Genomic DNA, 21362 nt, shown 5'->3' with positions numbered 1-21362 from the left:
GGGAAAGGAATATTCCGGCAAGGCAAAAAAGAAAAGTCTCGGGGGCGGAACCCCTAAAGTTGCCTCTGAATTTTGGCCGTGAAAATTTTGGTTTCCGGTGAGTGATTTTCCTTCACGCATGATGGCTTCTCCTCATAATGGGGGCCTTACAAATGTGCATTTTTACCACAAAAATTACAAGGGGTAAATCAGGCTCCATACTTAACACGGTGGTCCTGATCTCCGTGCACCTCCAGACCAAGGGGTGTGCAGGGATCGGGCATGTCTAGAGAGAAAATGCATAGAAAGAACCCATGGGTTTTGTTTTTCCAAGTTGCATCAGTACAAGAATCGATAGAAGTGTCAAAATTTGCGTCCAAATAACCGTCGGTATACGCACCCAAACAGCTGTCAAAAATTTAATTTTCGAATTTTTTAAAAATTGACTCTCCCTTCAAAATTACTTACACATATACCGACGCCCGCCACTGACATCAGTAATTAGATGTCAATATTTAGGTGATATCTTGTAGTGACTTGTATTTCTATCCTTCAATTTTCATTTGAATACAATTTTTTTGTTGTGCAAAGCAAAGTTCTTTGACAAAGTTACTACAAAGCAAGATTTCTATTCCGTGCCACAATACTATCCATTGATTCAGGATCAAAGATAATGGCACACATGTTTGACAAAAAGAGAATATAAGCTCACATTTATGGTTTGCAATGAACAACTATGATGTATCCATGCCAGTAAACATCGTGCAAGGCACATATGGCATTTACTCACATTATGGAGACTGTCATTGAAGCCAAGTGATTATCACTCTATTTTTCTACTATGCATGCATGGCATGCGAGTATCAATGTGGACTCATTCCACTAAATCATAGTTTATGCTTCCAATATAACATCAACTACTCTGTTTAGAAAGATTTGGGGCTGGTATATTTGCTTGTGATCATTGTATATAATTACAACAGCATACAATTGCTATACACAAGGTGCTGACAATACAGATGAATCTTTTTGTGGATAGCAAGTAGGCATGGCCTTTCTATCAAGAAAATATTTAATGGGACGACATGAATATATTAAGAGAGACTCCCAGGAGGTAATTTCTTCTTGCAAACCCAACAAAATCTAACATAACTAATTTCTTTGGGATGTTAGGAATCCTTATCTTCTGTTCGAGCAGAGATATCATCATTTTGAGATTCAGTTGTGAATAAGATTCCAATTATGAGACGATCTATGCTTAGTTATAGCACTCAGAGTAGTAATTCTAGGATATGACCAAGCTAATATACAATCATCCATAGGTGTTGAGGGTCAAAGCTTGATCTCATCACATATGTATTTTCAAGGAAAGAAGTCCGCAATCTGCCAAGGGATACTTAATCACTTCCCTTGGCATAAAAAATCGTAGCATCCTGTGGCATGAGGTTGTGCTTTCAATGTACCTCGTGTACTTATTTTGTATGTACTCTGGCAAGCTGTAATTGCTTTGGAATAACCATGTCCCCCAATGCATAAATATAGGTAAGGAGTCGTGTTCTTAAAAGCCTTGCTTTTCCATTAGGGAAAATTTGGACTCTCAAAGGGGCCTTAAAAAGGAGGCATGACTTTGCCTCTATTGTCCACAAAGTGGTGGTCAACTCGGTGAAGTACATAAAAGCTTTGTCAAAACCCTATCAACCAACATATCATTAGTAAGATCTTAGAAAGTAGCTTATGAATCCCCAAACTATGACAAATTTGGAGTTGATTTGTAGAAGTTATGGCTTCCCCATTAAAGCTGAAATGTGGGGAGAGATTCCATTTATAATACGGAGTTGTCACATTAAAAAATGGAATCTTCTAGAATATAAGGAATCTAATGGCATGCTATATATCGATGGATATATCTTGATGAGTACATTCTAAATCCAAAAGGTCCGACAAGTTTTGGTTTCATTTGTAAATAAATTATCGTGCGCCCGTTTTTAACAAGAGGGAGAAAGGCAAAGTCCTTATAGGGCCCTTTTGTGTCCAAAATTTTCCTAATGCCCTTCTCTTGATAGCACAAAGAGGATACATTAAGGAGATACTGGCGGAAGTAACGTACAAGCCAGTTTATTGGGTATCTTAATATGAAGCCTTTCTCCCATAACTCATCTTATGGTAGTGCCAAATTAAACAGAGTTAAAAGAAAATTGACCCCATCAATTATCAACCTTTTCAAGTAATATACCATATTGGGAGTATAGCAATACCAACATTAATTGCAGAAGAAAATCATACTCGAGTTGCCCAATACTGCCTGTATGGACCGGTTGCCAGTTAGCTTTCAAACCCATCGGATTTGGTTTGCTGACAATGGGTTGATCCTAATTATACTTGATACCATTTTGTCTGAAAACTTGCCTAGGAGTCATGTCCAAGAAAATTGGAAACTCTGAACGAGAGAAATAGGTGCAAACTTGTTGAGTACCTTTGTGGTACACGTCATAGGCCATGCCTGACTTGCTGTTACTACTAGGTAACCTTGCCTACCAGAATCAACTCTTATTAAGCAACTAATAGAAATTTTGAAAAAGTCACCTTTTGTCGTTTGATGAACATTATATAAGCCCCAAATTCTGAGGTAGGTAGAGTAATATCTCTTCTTGCTACTTGGACAACAAAGAATCATGATGCCAAACCTCTCGCACCTCTCATCAAGGGTAAAAAAAGGCCTTGCCTTTGCATCATCACAGTCTTATCATGCTTTATGAATTGTACCGGATGAGATTCAGTTTGAATCCATTGTTGGGCCAATCCAATAGATCTATAGGTCTTTGCATGTCGATGTTTCTCGATGGCCATCATCATGCCTTGGATGGATTTTATAGGAGTTTTAAACTTGCCCCTAACCCTATCTTTGCTCTTTTTCAGAGTCTGAGGTGAGTTTGGGATCTTATCTACTGCAATTTTTCCCTCCTTGGTAGCCGCACCCACTGCAATTTTGTAGTGTCTCCATGCAGATGCTCTTTGAATAGCGTCTAGATAGCTATGTCCATGGGCTTTAGTTCTTAATTGGGTGGGGGTGCCCCAAATTAGGGCTCCCACCTAAAAAATACTTTGAGAAGAGAAGTATGGAGGCAGCCGGTAGCAAAACGAGATGAACCATAGGAGATGAGGTTGCCAAATCTAGCCACTACAGAAACAAAAGTTTCTGCTCTCTTTGTTGTGCACCTGTTGAGCCCACTCATGACGCCTATGCCAACAGCCAAAAAGCATCGTCCATGTGTGCAGGAAGTCGCTCCATGACCATGTTTGATTCTCCTTCTCGGACTCTGTGTATCCAAGGGGCCATGCCCATGCAGCGCTTGATTCCATTCCTTGCAGGACAGCTTGCCCACAGCCCAAGCTTTTGATGCAATACACACACACACACACACACACACACACACACACACACACACACACACACACACACACACACACACACAAAGAGAGAGAGAGAGAGAGAGAGAGAGAGAGCATACATTTCCATGCAATTCTTTTCCCCCTTCTCCATAGCTCCCCCCTCCCTTGAGCTTTAATACCACTGAAAGGACCCAAGAGACTGGCTTGAGAGATCCACCTCTCTACCACCCTATGTACATAGGCTCTGTGGCTCTTAGCCCTAGCCTAGTATGGATTCCTGATCTACATCTAAGCTTTCCATCCCTTGGCTTAGGTTCGTGACCCCTTGGGTTGCCCTTGGCCTTACATTACTGAAAGGGGGCTAGGAGACTGGCTTGAGAAATCCACCTCCCTACCACCCTATATATAGGCTTTTTGGCTCTTAGCCCTAGCACAGTATGGTTCTTGAGTCCACATTTAATCCATCCAAGTCCCTTGGCCTAGGTCTGTGATCCCTTGGGTTGCCCTTGGGATTTCATTAATTCCCTTCTTGGAGAAGCGTTTTCATCCTCAAAAACAAAAGTAGTGATAGTGTCATAAAGAACACTAATGTTTTTGGCAGTGGCATCCCTCATGGAATCTAGCTGTCCTTTGAAATGGAGCATGGTTCAGTAGGAGGTTCAATGAAATCAAAAGTAGCATCTTGATTTTTGACATTCTTGTCCCTTTTCCACCGTCTTGTAGTTGGCCCATAACCAAAATAGCATATAGACTCCATTTAGAACTTATTTGAGGATGCTAAACGAGTTATGGCAACTAAGATGTACCCAAAAGAGTACCTTTTTGACTTTCCATGCAATTTATTGGCTGATGTAACACATAAGCAAAGTATAGGTCCTTGACTTGTAACCAATCTTCATTAGTAAACAACCCTATCGTAACTGCTAATTGAGGTGCATTACTTATGGAAATCCATGAGGTATATTGGGAGGTTCAATGTAGTCAATAAGGACTCCTTGATCAATGACATTGTCATCCTGTAATAAGTGTTGTCATAAATAACTTACATGGAAAACTAGACGAGCACGAGTATTAGTTGGAATGTCTACTTGTACGCCATAGAACCCACTCTCTTGAGGAATTTAAAAGGTCCACAAAATTGAGGAGACAATTTGGCATAGACGCAATCTTGAGGATTTTTGACTTGTGTGGGACTTGTAAGAAAACGAAGTGTCCTTCCTTGAAAGTCACTATTCAACTCTTCTCTTCGACATACTTCTTGTACCAATCTTGCGCTTGTCAAACATTTTGACAAGCAATTATTAACATATCCATGTGATCTACCAAGAAGTGATGTAATTTCTCAGTTTCCAACCCCATCACAACTGATGAAAGGGGTTGAAAACCATACATAAGCATGAAGGGACTGAACTTACTCGTCACATGCTTAACACTATCGTAAGATAATTCTAAAATGGGTATGTACTCTTCCCAATTGGATTGCAATGTGTTGACATATGCTAGTAGCATATCTTCTAGTACTTGATTGATTATTTCAATGTGGCCATGTGTTTGTGGATGGTCTATAGTACTTAGGTTGAGTTGAGTTCCCAACCTCTTACAAATAGCTCTCCAAAAATGGCTATTAAACTTGGGATCACGATTACTTACTCTATTACTAGGTTTAAGCTTTGATTATTTTTAAGTAAGCTACATTCTAATCACGATCACTTACTATATTACTAGATTTAAGCTTTGATTATTTTTAAATAAGCAACATTCTGACAATTTAGGACTATGCATGCTCTTGAAATCTCCATAACTTAGCTATTTTTAAGAGAAACAATCTGAGTGATAGAGTGAAGTTGTCTATTCACTTCTCAAATCATCCCAGACGTGTACTAGAAGCATCTAAAAACTTTTATAGGCCATGGCTTGTGTCGGTGGCGACAAAATCTTGCAAATGAAGTACAAAACAAGAGAAAGGTTCTGTTAGATAAGACCCGTTTTAAAGTTTTTCAAATTCTTGTGATAAAAAGGCAAAGTGTACACACTTTAAATCGATCCTTCACTAATTTCATGCTAGCTTACTTCTAGTTGAATTGAATAATCTCAATTGGGGGATTTTTGCAAGACTTTGAGAGCTTCTTCTCTCTTTTCTACTTAAAGTGTTAAAAAATACTAAACCCTAACCTCAATCTATCGATCTAGTGATATTCAAAACAAACCTAGCTAATCTATTGGATTATATCTACACATGTATGGACTTTCTAGATTAGGCTAGCACATGTTGAAAACGGTGCTGAAAAAGATTGTGTGATCATTGACTCACATATTCTCTAAATTTTCAAATTGATTACATCTTACCGAGCTAATACTTGGAGGCTATCATCTACTAATAACATAATATGGTGGCCAGCCTTGCACTTTCCACGTGTTGCCTTCTGCGAAACGAAGGCTTGAGTCCAAAGAAAGGGAATGAATTTTTTCCAGGCAATTTCCAGGCGGCTCTGCAAGGCTTGAACACTCAGGCAATTTCCAGGCGGCTCTGCAAGGCTTTGAACGCTAACTTACTTGCTCGCTCAGTTTCTTGCTCATATAGCTCCTTGCTCGCTTATTTCGTGCTCCCAAAAACAGAGAGAGAGAGAGAGAGAGAGAGAGAGAGAGAGAGAGAGAGAGAGAGAGAGAGAGAGAGAGAGAGAGAGAGAGAGAGAGAGAGCCTCAGTCTGCAGGTAATGCTCAACACCTGTCCGCCATTGTATTTGCTCCGGCTTTGCTGGCTGCCCGTCATCACTAAGAGACTCTTGCTCTCTGTTGCTCAGTGCCGCGCCCACTTGCTCGCTGCTCGCTCACTAATGTTGCTCGCTGCTCGTTGCTGCAGTCTTGCGCTGCTCACTGCTGCTCAATAACGCGCACACCTGCTGCAGTCTTGTGTTGCTCGCTGCTGCTCAATAACGCGCGCACTTGCTATAGTCTTGCGCTGCATCATCGCCAAGAGGCTGCTCCTCACTGCTGCTCGCTGCCGTGCCCACCTGCTGTACCTACGGAAGGCTGCTGAGCAATGTCAAGAGGCTGCCCATCATCGCCAAGCAATGCCTTGTGCTACCGACAGCTAAACGCCGACAGCTTCTGCCTGTGTCGAGCTAAACGCTTCTGCGCATGTCGCCAGAAACATGAGCCGCCTGCCGCATGTCTTGCACGCCCCCGCCACGCTGCACCTGCAGCATGTCCTGCACGCCCCCACCACGCCGCGCCTGCCGCATGTCCTGCACGCCCCTGCCACCTCAAGCTTTTATTCGATTAATAATTAATATCTAACTATTTTATTATACTAACTATTTTATTATTTTTTGTGGCAAGTGTAGGCACACACAGCTTCGAGGCACACTCAGTTCCAGGTAACTTTCCACGTTTTACTCATTTATTTATTAAAATCCCTTGACCTAAAAAAAAAAGCATAAAGATACACATGAGAGAGAGAGAGAGAGAGAGAGAGAGAGAGAGAGAGAGAGAGAGAGAGAGAGAGAGAAAAAAGGAGAGGGAGAGATTAACCTTATGCCATTCCAAGAAATGGGAGAGAGAGAGAGAGAAGAAGAGAGAGAGAGAGAGAGAGAGAGAGAGAGAGAGAGAGAGAGAGAGAGAGAGAGAGAGAGAGAGAGAGAGAGAGAGAGAGAGAGAGAGAGAGAGAGAGAGAGAGAGAGAGAGAGAGAGAGAGAGAGAGACCAAATAAAAGGCTAAAATGACCTATGAGACCAAACTGTTACAAAATTGAGAATCTGATACCATGTCTGGCTGCTAAAAGACTAGAACAGATATCGAGAGTATGACTCGAATCTTCTTGTGAACTCTTTTTCGATGCTATGTAGCTTCACTCCTCAATTGTGGGTGTCTGGACCTCCGTAGCTCCTGTGCGAGAGAGAGAGAGAGAGAGAGAGAGAGAGAGAGAGAGAGAGAGAGAGAGAGAGAGAGAGAGAGAGAGAGAGAGAGAGAGAGAGAGAGAGAGAGAGAGAGAGAGAGAGAGAGAGAGAGAGAGAGAGAGAGAGAGAGATAAAAGACCAAAAAGTAAATGATCTCAGGTAAATTAGGTTAATGCAATCCCCGAGAGAAGAGACCCTAAAGATCTAGCATACGAGGAGTTGAAATGAAGACATGTTATTCAAGAGCGGAATGAAATAACCAAACTACAACACTTGCGAGAGAAAGGTTATACTTTTTCTCTTTTTATTAGGGGACACACACTCACCCACACACACACACACACCTGAGAAGAAGAGAGTTTTAACGATGTAGGAAACTATCCCAAGAGAGCCGAAAGATCTAGGAGACGAGGACTTGAACCCAAGACATGTTATTCTAGAGGGAAATGGACACAACGGTTATACCCATGTATGGCCATAGAGGAAAAAAACCCATAAAGATTATACAATTTTTGTCTTTTCATTAGCGCGCGCACACACACACACACGAGAAGTAGAGAGTTTTCACGTTGTAGGACACAGAATTGTCCATAAGGCTTCACACACATAGAAATAAAAGACACATAGAGAGACATAGAGATGAAAATGAACTCAATTGGAGGGTACTTACACACATACACACACACACACACACACACACACACACACACAAAGAGAGAGAGAGAGAGAGAGAGAGAGAGAGAGAGAGAGAGAGAGAGAAAAGAAGAGAAGAAAAAGACCAAAGAGAACTAAAACAATTGGGGGGAGAGAGAGAGTGATGACGAGGGGTTGAGCGTTATACCATTTAACTCTTTCCATTAGCGCATACACACACCCAAGAAGAAGAGAGTTTTAACGTCATAGGAAAGTATCCGAACAGATCTTAAAGATTCAGACGACGAGGAGTTGAACTGATCAAGACCTGCTATTCTAGAGAGGAATGGCATAACCAAACTACCACACTTGGGAGAGAGAAAGGTTATACCATTTTCGTCTTTTTATTAGGGCACACACACTCACCCACACACACACCCGAGAAGAAGAGAGTTTTAACAAAATGAAATGAAATTTTATATTAACATCTTTAAATGGCTAAAATGACCTATGGGACCAAACTGTCACAAAATTGTGAATCTGATACCATGTCTGGGTACTAAAAGACTAGAACAAAAATAATACTACTACTAGAATCCATCTTCATCTGCACAAACTTGACCATAAGGCCTCACACACTTAGAAGTAAAACACACACACTAACATACATAGAAAGGTAGAGAGATGAAAATGATCTGAGAACATACCTTACAAGAGCATTTCAAGAAACCCAAGAGCTTAAGCTCATGCTCTTAAAGCAAGAGCTTGGATTGATTCGTCATTAAAAAATTTACTTGAGTTGGGTTCAAAATAGATTTAAGAGAGTATGGCATGAAATGTTCTACTAATGTTTCCAAAAGGCCAAAATGATCTATGAGACCAATTTGTTACAAAATTTGTGAATGCTTTGACCTAAATCTAGGTAAATTAGGTTATATTAACGTCTTCAAAAGGCCAAAATCAACTATGGGTCCAAATTGTTACAAAACTATGAATCTGATACCATGCGTGGGTGCTAAAAGACTAGAACAAAAATACTCCTACTACTATTAGAATCCATCCTCATTTGCACTCTAGATATCGAGAGAGTATGGCTCAAATCCTCTGTTATACTCTTTGCTATGTAGCCCCATAGCTACATAGCCGTCTCTATCTCCATAGCTCCTGTGCTTGATCGAGAGAGAAATAAAATGAAAGGAAATGTTATGTTAATGTCTTCCAAAAGGCCAAAATGACCTATGGGACAGAGGGTTACAATGTGTTGAATCTGATACAAGGTCAGAGTAACAAAATGAAATGACAAAATGATAAAATGTTAAGATAAAAGTACTATGGGATCCTAAACAAGTAGGTGTGAACCAAGCCGAGAGCGCACGCGAGAGAGAGAGAGAGAGAGAGAGAGAGAGAGAGAGAGAGAGAGAGAGAGAGAGAGAGAGAGAGAGAGACGTAGGGAGAGTTAAATGTGAGTAACAATTCCATCCAAAGATGTAGATTTTAATGTCATAGAGAGGGTTTCCAAAGATCTCGGGCTTGATGTAAATGCCTAGAGCAATTCCAATAGACCTTAGAGATTCTTGCGTAGTCTTGAAAATCAAGGCATGATACTCAAAAGGCAATCCCAAGAGAGCATTCATACTGAACCAAGATGGTATCTTTGTCTTCACCCTAATAAGGAAGAGTGTTTTAGGGTCCTGTCTATGGAAGTATTAAAGGATCTATCTAATGATAGGCCCTCCCAAGGTTATAAGTGCCCTGTTGTAAGAAATTCAAGAGGGAATTTGGACAATCAACATCAACTCTTGATCTATTTTCCATATGATGCGAACTGAGGGCTTTTCTCCTAATGCAAAGGATCTATCTAATGCTAGGCCCTCCAAATCTACCTATGCTATTCCAATGATAGTTAACATAACCAGTTTGTCACTAGTTTCAAAAGTTCCCAAGCTTATAAGTGCCCCGTTGTAAGAAATTCAAGAGGAAATTTGGACAATCAACATCAACATCTTCTTCTTAACAATAAGATAAAACACCTGATTGTTCTATACATCATGCCGAGTTTGATAAGTGTGGGAGGAGATGATGTCCCAAAGAGGCAAGGACTGATCTATTTTCCATATGATGCGAACTGAGGGCTTCTCTCCTAATGCATTTACATATGCATTACAGTTCAAAATAATCCATAGTTTGATCACCAAAAGGTGACCACATGGATAGGAGATCACATGAAACCATTATAGATTTCAAAAAGGGTTGGATAGAGAGAATAACACGTGTGATTGAAAGATCCAGTACTGCTTCCGAACCCTATAAATTATTTATATATATATATATATATATATATATATATAGAGAGAGAGAGAGAGAGAGAGAGAGAGAGAGAGAGAGAGAGAGAGAGATGGGAAACAGACCTAGAAACAGACTTATTTAAAGAGACATATTGTAAAGTCAAGTTTTGTGGATGAAGTCCTAGAGCAACTACACTTACAATGTCTTTTTTTTTTCTTAGGAACTTCATGGCACCTAAGGTATCTGCTGAATTTTTTGGTCATGGATTGGAAGTGATGGAGGTAGTAATGGATCATATAATGATTCACTATTCTCTAGAAGACAAAGCTGACTTCTTTCAAAGCATTGTTCGAGGTTTCTTTTCGGGTGTTACTATAGAAGAAGCTTGGAGAACCTACGACCGCACTTCCATGACCAAAGATGGGACACCCTTTCACCAGGTGTTTGTCAGAATCCAGAATGATCCCAGTCAATGGTTTCGCAACCTACGCCTTTTGAAGATTTGAGTAAAGATGGGATATTCAGATGCCCTCTACCTTGATTCTGAGTTAAGTTGTTGTTCTATATCTGAATTTTATGGCAAAATTAATGCGCTAAAGAGCATTGTAGGACCTGATAAGATAGAGAATCATAAAGAGCCTATTTTCAAGAATCCCAGTGCTAAACGCTCTTTTACCATTTTCAAATGTAGATGGGGTTGAATATGTATTGAGCAAAACTTTTATCTACTGAACAAAAGTGATTCATCAGCATTTTGGTTTGTTTTCCACTTCTCATGCAATCCTTTGTTTTTTTTCACATCTAGATAAAGATGATGTATTTTTTATTCTAAAATATCAAGCACTTAAAAAGTGAATATTCTACGAGGGTTCCTTTTTAATTTACAAGCATTCAAACCTTCTCTTTGGTTGTCACATTTCTCTTTGCAACCACTGTAGTTTTTTGTGTACAGTAAAATGGAGATTAGTTGTGCCATTCCATTGGCTATTGCAACCAATGGCTTGATATCTTCTGGGGTAGCTGTAAGTGCATCAGCGGGCGAAGAGGAGATACTGTCATCTATTCCTACTATTCACAATGTGCGTGCAGCAAAGAGAGCAGCTCAAAATGTCGGGAGCAATAGTGCACCTGCTAATGAACGGGAGATACTTTCATCTCTTCGTATTCGAAATGTGCGTGCGGCAAAGAGAGTAGCTCAAAATGTCGAGTTGAATTTGAAGAAGCAAATTATAGAAACCTTGCTAGAGATCAAAGCCTCTTGCAATAGGATGGAGACAATGCAGACCAATGTCTCGGATGTGGTTGAAACTTTAAGCTCTGCATTGGAGATTGAAAGTGGGATACTATGGAAATTGCGAGAAGAGACAAAAGCATCAAACGTACTTGCAGAGATTAGAGAGTGAGGCATACATGAGAGAGAAACTTTCCAAAGTTGAGGATTCTCAAAAGTTGATATTGGCATCTATTGAGAATCTTCGAAAAGAGGCTTCGCGGAGTCAACATGAGTCAAAAGGACAAATGCCAAACAATAATCTACGACAAATCATGCCAGGATTGAGAAGTATCGTCAACAAGCTCGGTGCTCTGACAAAGGTTCAAGGTTCAAGACTTTCAGATATCCGAGCTACCTCAAATAAACTAAGTGCTCTGGCTAGATTAGTTCGACCAAAGCAGCGTCAAGTTTCTCAACGACCTAATCCTACTAATGGTAGAAATTATATGTAATGTTTTGTTGTATCTTCATCAAGCTGTTCTTTTTAATTGAGTCAAGCCGTTGTGTCAAATGTATTTAGTCCTACTTATGGTAGAAATATGTAATGTTATGATGTATCTTCATCAAACTGTACTTTTTAATTGAGTCACTATCAATGTGTCAAATGTATTTAGGTTAGAGGATATAATTAGATGTCCCAGTTTATATTGATTTTTATTATGCATAAGAATGTTCTTTTAGTGATAGATCCAAATTATATCAGGTATATTGTATTTATATGAGATCTATTTGCACTTGATTTCATAGATGGTATCTGGACCACGTATATTATCACCTAGTCATGCACAATGTAGTCGACTATGTGATGATTCGCGAAAGGCGAGGCGCCAAATAGCACGAGAGAGAACAAGGCATTCACTACAAAGTACTATTGGAACTTTATTGGAGTGCAATGAAAGGCAAAGCATGCATGTTGTACATGAAGGAAACTCTGAAGCCATGAATGCTAGGACGACAATGAACTTAGTAGAGGGAAACTATTCTAAGGTAGAAAAGCACTATTTGTCCGTCCGCTTTGAATATGCAACGTCTCTCCTTTTACATCACAAGTCTATAGCACCAGTTCTATCCATAAAGTGTGTGTTGCACAATTTAGGAATCTTAGATTATGTTTGCTCCAAATGTGGAGCAAAGGCTTGGAAGGACGAAGGAAAGACTATACAAACATTTGTGGGTAAATATTGCTGCTCTAATGGAAAAGTCCAATTACTTCCTTTGAATGAGCCACCAAATGAATTGAAAGATTTGATGAGCTCAACCACAACAAGAAGTAGACAATTCTTACAAAACATTCGAGGATATAATAATGCATTGGCATTTGTGTCTCTTGGTGCCCATATCGATTAGACTATTAATTATGGTGGGAGAGGTGTATACACTTTTAAGGTTCACGGCTCTGTCTATCATAGCATTGATTCTTTAGCGCCAGCCGAAGGACAAAATGAAGTCCCACGCTTTGCACAATTATATTTTTTTGATACTGAACATGAGTTGAGCAATAGATTGCATCATGTTTCAAATTTAGATCGTAGTATTCTAGAGTGTTTACAATTGATGATGCATAGAGTGAATCCTTCTGCAAATGCTCTACGATCTGCTGCTTCTTTGTCAGCAGATGCTATTGTACCCAATATGAGGATGGTTATTGCGGAGCATCATTGTGATGGTTGGCAATATCTTGCTCCAAGGGGTTCTGAAGTTGCTGCAATTATGCCAGGAAAAGGGGACGATAGAAATATTGGCTATCGTGACATTGTACTGAATTTTTGACACGGGGGTTTGAAAAGAATCTCTAGCATGCATCGAGATTACATGTCCTTATTATATGTTTTATTATTTCCAAGTGGAGAGGATGGGTGGCATCTTTATTTACAAACTACCGATGGAAACAAATTGAGTCAAAAGCAATATTATGTCTTTCGCTTACAAATAAGAGATGATACTGTGCTTCGAGGAGGTAGCTATTACAACAGTATGTCGTGGATGCTTATAGTACTCTAGAGGAGTCACGGCTTTTGTGGATGCAAAATAACCAAAAAACACTTTGTGGTGAAGTGTACCAAGGATTGGTTGACATGGTTGAGGCTAGAGATGGCTTAGAGAGGGCTGAAGGTCAAAATATTGGCTGTAGAATTGTTTTGCCTTCGTCTTTTGTCGGAGGTCCAAGATATATGTACCAACTATTTCAAGATGCAATGGCTATTGTTCGTAGTAGGGGAAAACCGGATCTCTTCATCACATTCACATGTAATCCACGATGGAAGCTAAGGAAATAGATGATGCATTACTACCTAGACAAAGTGCTCTTGATTGTCCTGATATAACTATACGAGTGTTTTATCAGAAGTTCCAAGATATGATGCATTTACTTATCAAGCAAGCTGTATTTGGGGAGGTGATTGGACATGTTTCAGTGATTGAGTTTCAGAAGAGAGGTCTTCCTCATGCACATATATTGTTGATACTTGCATCCGAATATAAACCCACAGATACATTACACTATGACAAGTTGGTTTGTGCAGAGCTCCCTGACAAGAATGTGTTTCCAGAATTATTTGATGTAGTGAGTCGTTGTAATGTTCATGGGCCGGCCATGTGGTCCTTTGAACCCACGTTCTCCATGTATGGTTGATGGTAAGTGTAGATTCAAGTTTCCACGAACATTTTCTACGTCTACAAATGTAAACTAAAGTGGATATCCTGTGTATATGAGAAGAGATGATGGAAGGTTTGTTACGTCTAAAACTTACAATTTAGATAATCGTTGGGTTGTTCCTTACAGCCCTCTCTTATCACTAAGATACCAAGCCCATATTAATGTGGAGATTTTCTCAACTGTCACTGCCATGAAATATCTTTATAAGTATGTCTACAAGGGACATGATCGAGCCACTGTTGTCCTTCAAGATGATGAAGGAGCTACTGATGAGATCAAGAGTTATCTCAATGCACGTTATGTTTTTGCATCTGAGGCTATGTGGAGAATATTTGGCTTCGACATGCATAGTGAAAGGCCAGCTATTCAACGATTGTAAGTACACCTTCCATTGCAAAATATGGTTACATTTCAAGATGGTGATGATGTATCACATTTGCTAGATAATGAGCAAAATAGAAAAACTACCTTGACAGAATGATTTGTTGCAAATCAAAATTATCCTGAATCAAATAGCTTCACATATACTGACTTTCCAAATGGTTGGGTATGGAATAAAAGTCGAAAGACATGGTCTCCACGACAACAGGGTGTTTCTATTGGAAGAATGTATAATATTGTCCCTACTGCTGGTGAGGTTTATTACCTACGAATGCTTCTCAATATTTGCAAGGGATGTAAGTGTTTTGAAGACTTGCGTATGTATGATGGTCACATCTATGATACATACAAGGAGGCATGTATAGCTAGAGGATTATTGCAAGATGATGAAGAATGGTCAATTTGCCTCCAAGAGGCATATTTTTTTCAAAATGGAATGCAGTTGAGACAACTGTTTGCAATCATATTAGTCTTTTGTGAGCCACTTCATCCGGCTGCTCTTTGGGATAGATTTTGTACTGAATTTTGTGAGGACTATGTTTATGCCCTAAGGATGCGTACTTCAGATGCAAGTGTGCGATTTGATGTGGCAAAAAATCAAGCTTTGCTTCATATAGAATGCTTTTTGCAACAACATGGAAAGAGGCTTTGTGATTATATGTTGCCTGCAATAGACTCAACATTGGTATCCTTAAGTGAAAATGGTGCTATGGATGAAGAAACAATGTTCAATGTTGATGAACAGTGTAGTATAGCAGATTGTATGGAAACTTCTTTAAATGAGGATCAATGAGATGTGTATCACCAAGTGCTACAAGCTATTGACACACATTTAGGGAAGGTATTTTTCCTAGATGGTCCTGGTGGATCAGGAAAAACTTACTTATATAATGCACTTCTTTCACGAGTGCAAGGAAGTTGTAGAGTTTCTCTTGCATGTGCATCCTCGGATATTGCAGCTTTGCTTTTGAGTAATGGAAGAACTGCTCATTCTAGGTTTAAGATACCTTTGGAGCTTCACTCTGAAGAAACTTGCAATATAAAGGTAAATACTCAACTTGCAGAACTTCTAAGGAATGCAGCATTACTTATATGGGATGAAGCTCCCATGACACATTGCTATGCGTTTGAAGCAGTGGACAGAACTTTAAGAGATATTATGCAGTGAGATACTTTGTTTGGTGGAAAAGTCATTTTGCTTGGAGGTGACTTTCGACAAATACTACCTGTTGTACCAAAAGGTAGTCGTACAGACATTGTAAATGCTTCGTTGTGTCATTCTCACATATGGAAATACACGAAGATACTGAGGCTTACCAAAAATATGCGTATAGTTGATTGCGACACAAATTCACTTCAACAAAGTTTTTCCCGTTGGGTGCTTGATATTGGCAATGGGGTTATGGATGATGGAGGAGACTTAGACAGAGTCAAAATACCTTCACACATGATGCTTCCATGAAATAGTTTGGCAGATCTTCTAAGCTTTATATATGGAGATTTGTGTCATTTGCAAGATCATGTAACTTTTTTCAGAGATCGAGCAATACTTGCTCCACGGAATAAAGAGGTGGATTTAATTAATGACTATGCATTGCAAAGAATGCATGGAGATTGCAAAGAGTATCTGAGTGCAGATTCAATTTGTATGTCAGAGGAAAACACACATTTGTACACAATTGAATATCTGAATAGCCTTACTCTTGGTGGTGGTTTTCCACCTCATGCTTTAGTCTTAAAAGAAAATGCTCCTATCATGTTGCTGCGCAATTTGGATCCAAGACGTGGATTATGCAACGGAACTAGATTGATATGCAAACAATTTCATCATAAGGTAATTGAGGCAGAGATAGTTACAGGATCAAATATTGGAGAGAGAGTTTTTCTTCCAAGGATTGACTTTATTATTGGAAGCCATCAGGGGCTTCCATTTCAAATGAAGCGTCGTCAATTTCCAATCAGGCTTGCTTTAGGGATGACTATCAACAAATCACAAGGGCAAACACTTGGAATTCTTGGTCTATATCTTGAGTCATCGATCTTCTCTCATGGACAGTTGTATGTTGCAATGTCACATGTACGAAGTGCAGCTTCTATGAGGATTGTTGTCAATACTAAAAACACTCAAGCGGAGTGTTACTACACTCCAAACATTGTATTCAAGGAAGTATTACAACTAGCGAGCTCATAACAATAAGTTCAAATTGACATTGTGGCTCTCACTTAAAGTCAGACACACTTGATGTTAAATTTTATTCATATCTCTCAGATCAAAGTATTTCCCACGGATGGACCCTCGACGCAATGCTTCCTATGTAGTGGGTCACATCACTGAATTCATTCGAGGTATTTATCTTCTTTTTTAAATTAGTTTATTAACTTGACCTATTATTTTCTTGAGAAGATTGGCTTATACATTGACTTAATCTGATGAAGATCCATCGCAATGGAGGGGAAGAGTTCCTGCTATGTTTTTGGTGATCTTATTTGATCAAACTCATATTATATTGTAATAGTTTTTATATATGGTATATTTGTAGTTTTAAGCTTTTATTGCTCTACATAATTCATGGATGCCTTTGCAGAGATCACTCCCATTGAGGTTTTATCATCGTAGGTGTTTATGAAATGCTATACTTAGGTAGAGATATGTCCATGGAAGTTCTTGGATATTACCATGTTGCCTTTTTTTAGAACCACGAGCATCGTCAAATTCAAGTTAATATTTGGTTTGTGGGTGACAAGAGGCCAGTCAATGCACAACAGGTGGTGTTGCTGGAGACCGCACTACACCATATCGATTGAGGATATTTACTCAAGTTGAAACACCACCCCGTATCTTGCAAAATGTATACAACATAGGTCCTTGGACTTATAGAATCCCTAATGTGGTCTCTCGAAGGCTACACTTTGAATAACTATTTTGTATTGTCTCTTTGTGAAGTTGTGAAATTTCAAAGTCTTTTGAATTTCTTTCGTTCCTCTCTCTCTCTATCTATCTCTCTCGCTCTCTCTCTCTCTAAAACAAAAGAAAGGACATGATTCTCTACGGCATGCTCGTCAAAGTCTTCTTTATTCTATTTCATATTTGTTCCTCTTAAACTTCCAAATTTGTGCTGTTAGAGCAGATAAAGAATGGCACAACACATCATGGTTTCGTACACCCTGAATGATGTACCTACTTATATTAGAGGTATGTAAATGTAAAATCTTATCTTTGTTACTTACTTTTACCATGAATGAGAACTTTTTGGCCTTTATTTTGTATGTTTACACGTATAAAATTTTTTCTAGATCCTCCATTGTGGAGGGGTCCTACACATGCTAAGGATATTGTTCGTATTGTTGAGGATTTTGAGATCCTTCAGTGCGTACAACTTGAACTTGAATCCATATGACGTTAAATGTGTTGTTACTTTTTATGTCTGAATGGTTGGTTGTTATTTTCGTTGCAGGCTTCAATATTATTGTAGACATTCTGTCTTGGCATTATATGAAGCACGATATTTTAGAAGTGTTGTAGGTTATTATCACATAGAGTTTGATATAGATGATATGCGAATCACTGTACGAGAGTTAGGTATACAACGCCCTCTCAATTGCAACTTTTCATATGGTCCCTATGGAGTGAATGAATGGATGTTTAGAATCTATTCTTTGGGCAAATCACCTCGACGCCTCGGTCGCAGTGTTCGACGTGTCGGACCTTGGATCTTGAGAGTTCCAAGTAGAGTGTGTCGTAGGCTCAACTTCTCTAGATGATCCAACACTTTGATCCATTGTTTATGCATTCTAAGTGCCATATTTTTTTAGTTACTGTTGGCTTAATCAAGTCGGTTTTAATCTACTACATAGGTTAATGTGTGTGTGTGTGTGTGTGTGTGTGTGTGTGTGTGTGTGTGTGTGTGTGTGAGAGAGAGAGAGAGAGAGAGAGAGAGAGAGAGAGAGAGAGATTTGCGAATTGCTAATGTAGGTTAACATGGGTCATGATGTATTGCTATTCTCCCAATACATATAAGGATGAATATATATTTGAAAGATAAGGAAGAGTACATTTGTCAAGGATATGGTACATGGTGTTGGTGGCATCATTGGGTGTATTCATATGCTGATGCATGGTATGGAAATTGTGGACGGTTAAGCATTACACTATGTAAAGTGTCACAAATATTGAGCGAAATAAAATTGATGAGAGTTCTACAAGAACTACATATGGTTGATATTTATTATGTCAATGTTTGTGGTTGTGATATTCAGTTGCGAAAGATATATCACAATCACAAATCTTACATTTCGGATGAAGAGTTTAAAATTTTGAAACTAATTGTGAAGTTTATCAATGCGGTATATTGGAGTGATCCTCATCCGTCCAATTATAGAGTAGAATATGAGTCGTAAACAAAAAATTTGAGGTTGTTGTAAAGACTTTGACTTAATGAACCTCTTGACACTTTTTGGCATGACAATTAGTAATTGAAGTGTTCGTATTGCGCTTATACTTTTTTAAGTGTTTAAGTGGCCATGCTGATCATCTCTCTCTCTCTCTCTCTCTCTCTCTCTCTCTCTCTCTCTCTTTCATTTTAAGCTTTGAGTACTAATGTTGTTTTCTTTTCTTGCAGCCAATTAAATGGCCCACGAAATTGTAAATATTTTTCCAAGTGTAAAAAAATTTATTGTTGATGCCTTTGAAGAAAATATGTTACCTGCTAAACGGGGATGGCAATGGGCATGGGAAGTGATTGAGAAAAACTACACTGTTTGGGGGTCATATGTAGATGAAGAGTTGGACACGATTTACATCAAGTTGCTTGATTCCTATTTCTTTCCCAACATTAGGCTCATGCTCTTAAAGCAAGAGCTTGGATTGATTCATCATTACAAGATTTACTTGAGCTGGGTTAAAAAATAGATTTAAGAGAAGTTTCTAGAGCTCCAGTGCAATATCTTGATCCTATTGAAATAGCACGACTTAGAGTGCTATCCAGATATGTTCCTGAACCTTTTTGGCAATAATGTAAACTTTAAAAAATATATATATATATGTCTCTTTAGTCATGTGCTTTTATGTAATCTCTCTCTCTCTCTCTCTCTCTCTCTCTAAGTCTCTGTGCAAAAGGGGTTAAATGTACCAGGAGTAGTTTAAAGGGGCTAAAGACAGAAAGTGTCGATCGTGTGTGTGTCATGGAGAAATGTATAAAGATGCACACACACACAAACACATACAGAGTGAGGTGGTAAGAGCGAGCGAAGCCCGCCGATAGGCGGGGCGCGCGAGCTAGTACTTGTATATGGGAGTTTGTGATACACATATAGCGCAATAAGTGCTCACTCTATTGTACATATCTACAAACCCATGAAAAGTGTACCTATGGTGAAGAAATTTCTTCTCAATATTAACGACTCAATCAACTACCCAATCTAAAATCTAAAATAGGAAAAACAAGTGCAATGCTCGTCAATCAAGCATGGAATGTACAAAATATGCACATGCACATAATATCACAAGGGAAGCCAAGGACTCATGAGACTCTCGAGTAGTAGTGACTCATGAATTCCAAATTTCCGACTATAATAACTTACACAAGAATTTTTGGACAAATTCTCACGATATTTCTCACATCGTCACATCGTGACTTACCTCAACATCATGAGCTTCTGCGAGGGAGGCGCCGCATACCTAGCTAGATACGATTGGGGGCAGGGGACCGCCGGCCCGGTGGAGGGGTCCCCTGCCCCGCGGTGCCTCTCGAGCAGAAGCTCATGATGTTATGCATTGTATGAAAAACACTGAGAAAGACTCCATTTTCCTAACATGAGAAAATTTCTTTAAATCTTCTTGTGTTATAAGCCTCGCTGAGCCAGCTCAGGGGAAACTTGCAAGTTGGAAGGCTGGCCGCTGCAGCTCCAAAATGAGTGGGCGGCGGCCGCCATGATTGCGAAGAAGAGAAGCTGGAGTTGGTACACCTTGCCAGGCTGCCGGCTCGCCTGAGGCGTACCCCTCTCTGAGGCTCTCTCTAGACTCTCTCTCTCTCTCGCTCGCTCTCTCAGACTCTCGCTCTGGTCAATGGTCAACCGTCAACTGACTAATGCTCGTCGGTTGCAGCTCTGCGCCGTCAATTGCATTCACTTATGACCTCCGATTTCATATTTTAACGCCCCTCGATGATGACCCTGAGCACACTTGTCACTAACGTTTGACCAACTATGCAAGGTCCAACCGTCCAAGCCTCACGAGTCACGTTGCCTCCTTTGTATTCAGCTTTCCATGTATTTTGTAATTAACACTGATAGCTTTTTAGGCTTTTCTTTCAAAACAAAAAGACACAAATGTATTTATTATAAATAGGAAAATATAATATATCTAATGCTCTAGAGAGAAAAAGGATGTAGGCAATCTCACTCAGAATGAGACCACTTGATCAGTAGTCACCGATAGGCTATTGATAAATCACTAGGCCTGCCAAGAGATACACTATGAATGAACAACAAGCCACAAAAGAATTTGTATCCTCATACCCTTCAACTCCATGTCTATTCATGAAATTTCAAACACAATAAGTGTACACGTGCTTAGCTTCAGTGGACATAATAAATTGCTACTACTAAAAATGAATATTTCTGGTTTGTAATCAGTTCACTGTTTCTGATCCCCCTTGTATCTGGATGTGTCGGATGTCTCAGATGTTTTTTGTGATTTTTGCTTCTCTAATATAAATTCTCTCGCGCCCTTTATGAAAAAAAAAGGAATATTTATATATTCTCATTTTCAACCCAATGATCCAAGTACAATCGAAAAGAAAAAGTAATTATAATTTATTTTCTACCCAATTAATGTACAATCAACTAGAAAATAAGTGCGACAGATTGT

At 39.3% G+C, this 21362-nt stretch overlaps 1 protein-coding gene across 1 annotated transcript; it reads left to right on the top strand.

Annotated features, from left to right (window-relative positions):
- The first annotated feature begins 13714 nt into the window (after positions 1-13714).
- LOC147436467 (uncharacterized) lies at positions 13715-20483 on the top strand. The gene is made up of 3 exons (XM_086487862.1): positions 13715-14079; positions 14240-14488; positions 20357-20483. The coding sequence occupies exons 1-3, from the start codon at positions 13715-13717 to the stop codon at positions 20481-20483; spliced, it is 741 nt and encodes a 246-aa protein (XP_086343988.1).
- Positions 20484-21362: the final 879 nt, after the last annotated feature.

This window comes from Adiantum capillus-veneris, chromosome 18, assembly GCF_014529385.1.
Source record: "Adiantum capillus-veneris isolate H3 chromosome 18, ASM1452938v2, whole genome shotgun sequence".
NCBI classification, from domain to species: Eukaryota; Viridiplantae; Streptophyta; class Polypodiopsida; order Polypodiales; family Pteridaceae; genus Adiantum; species Adiantum capillus-veneris.
Note: the sequence above shows the minus strand (reverse complement) of the source record. Positions and strands in the feature narration are given on the sequence as shown.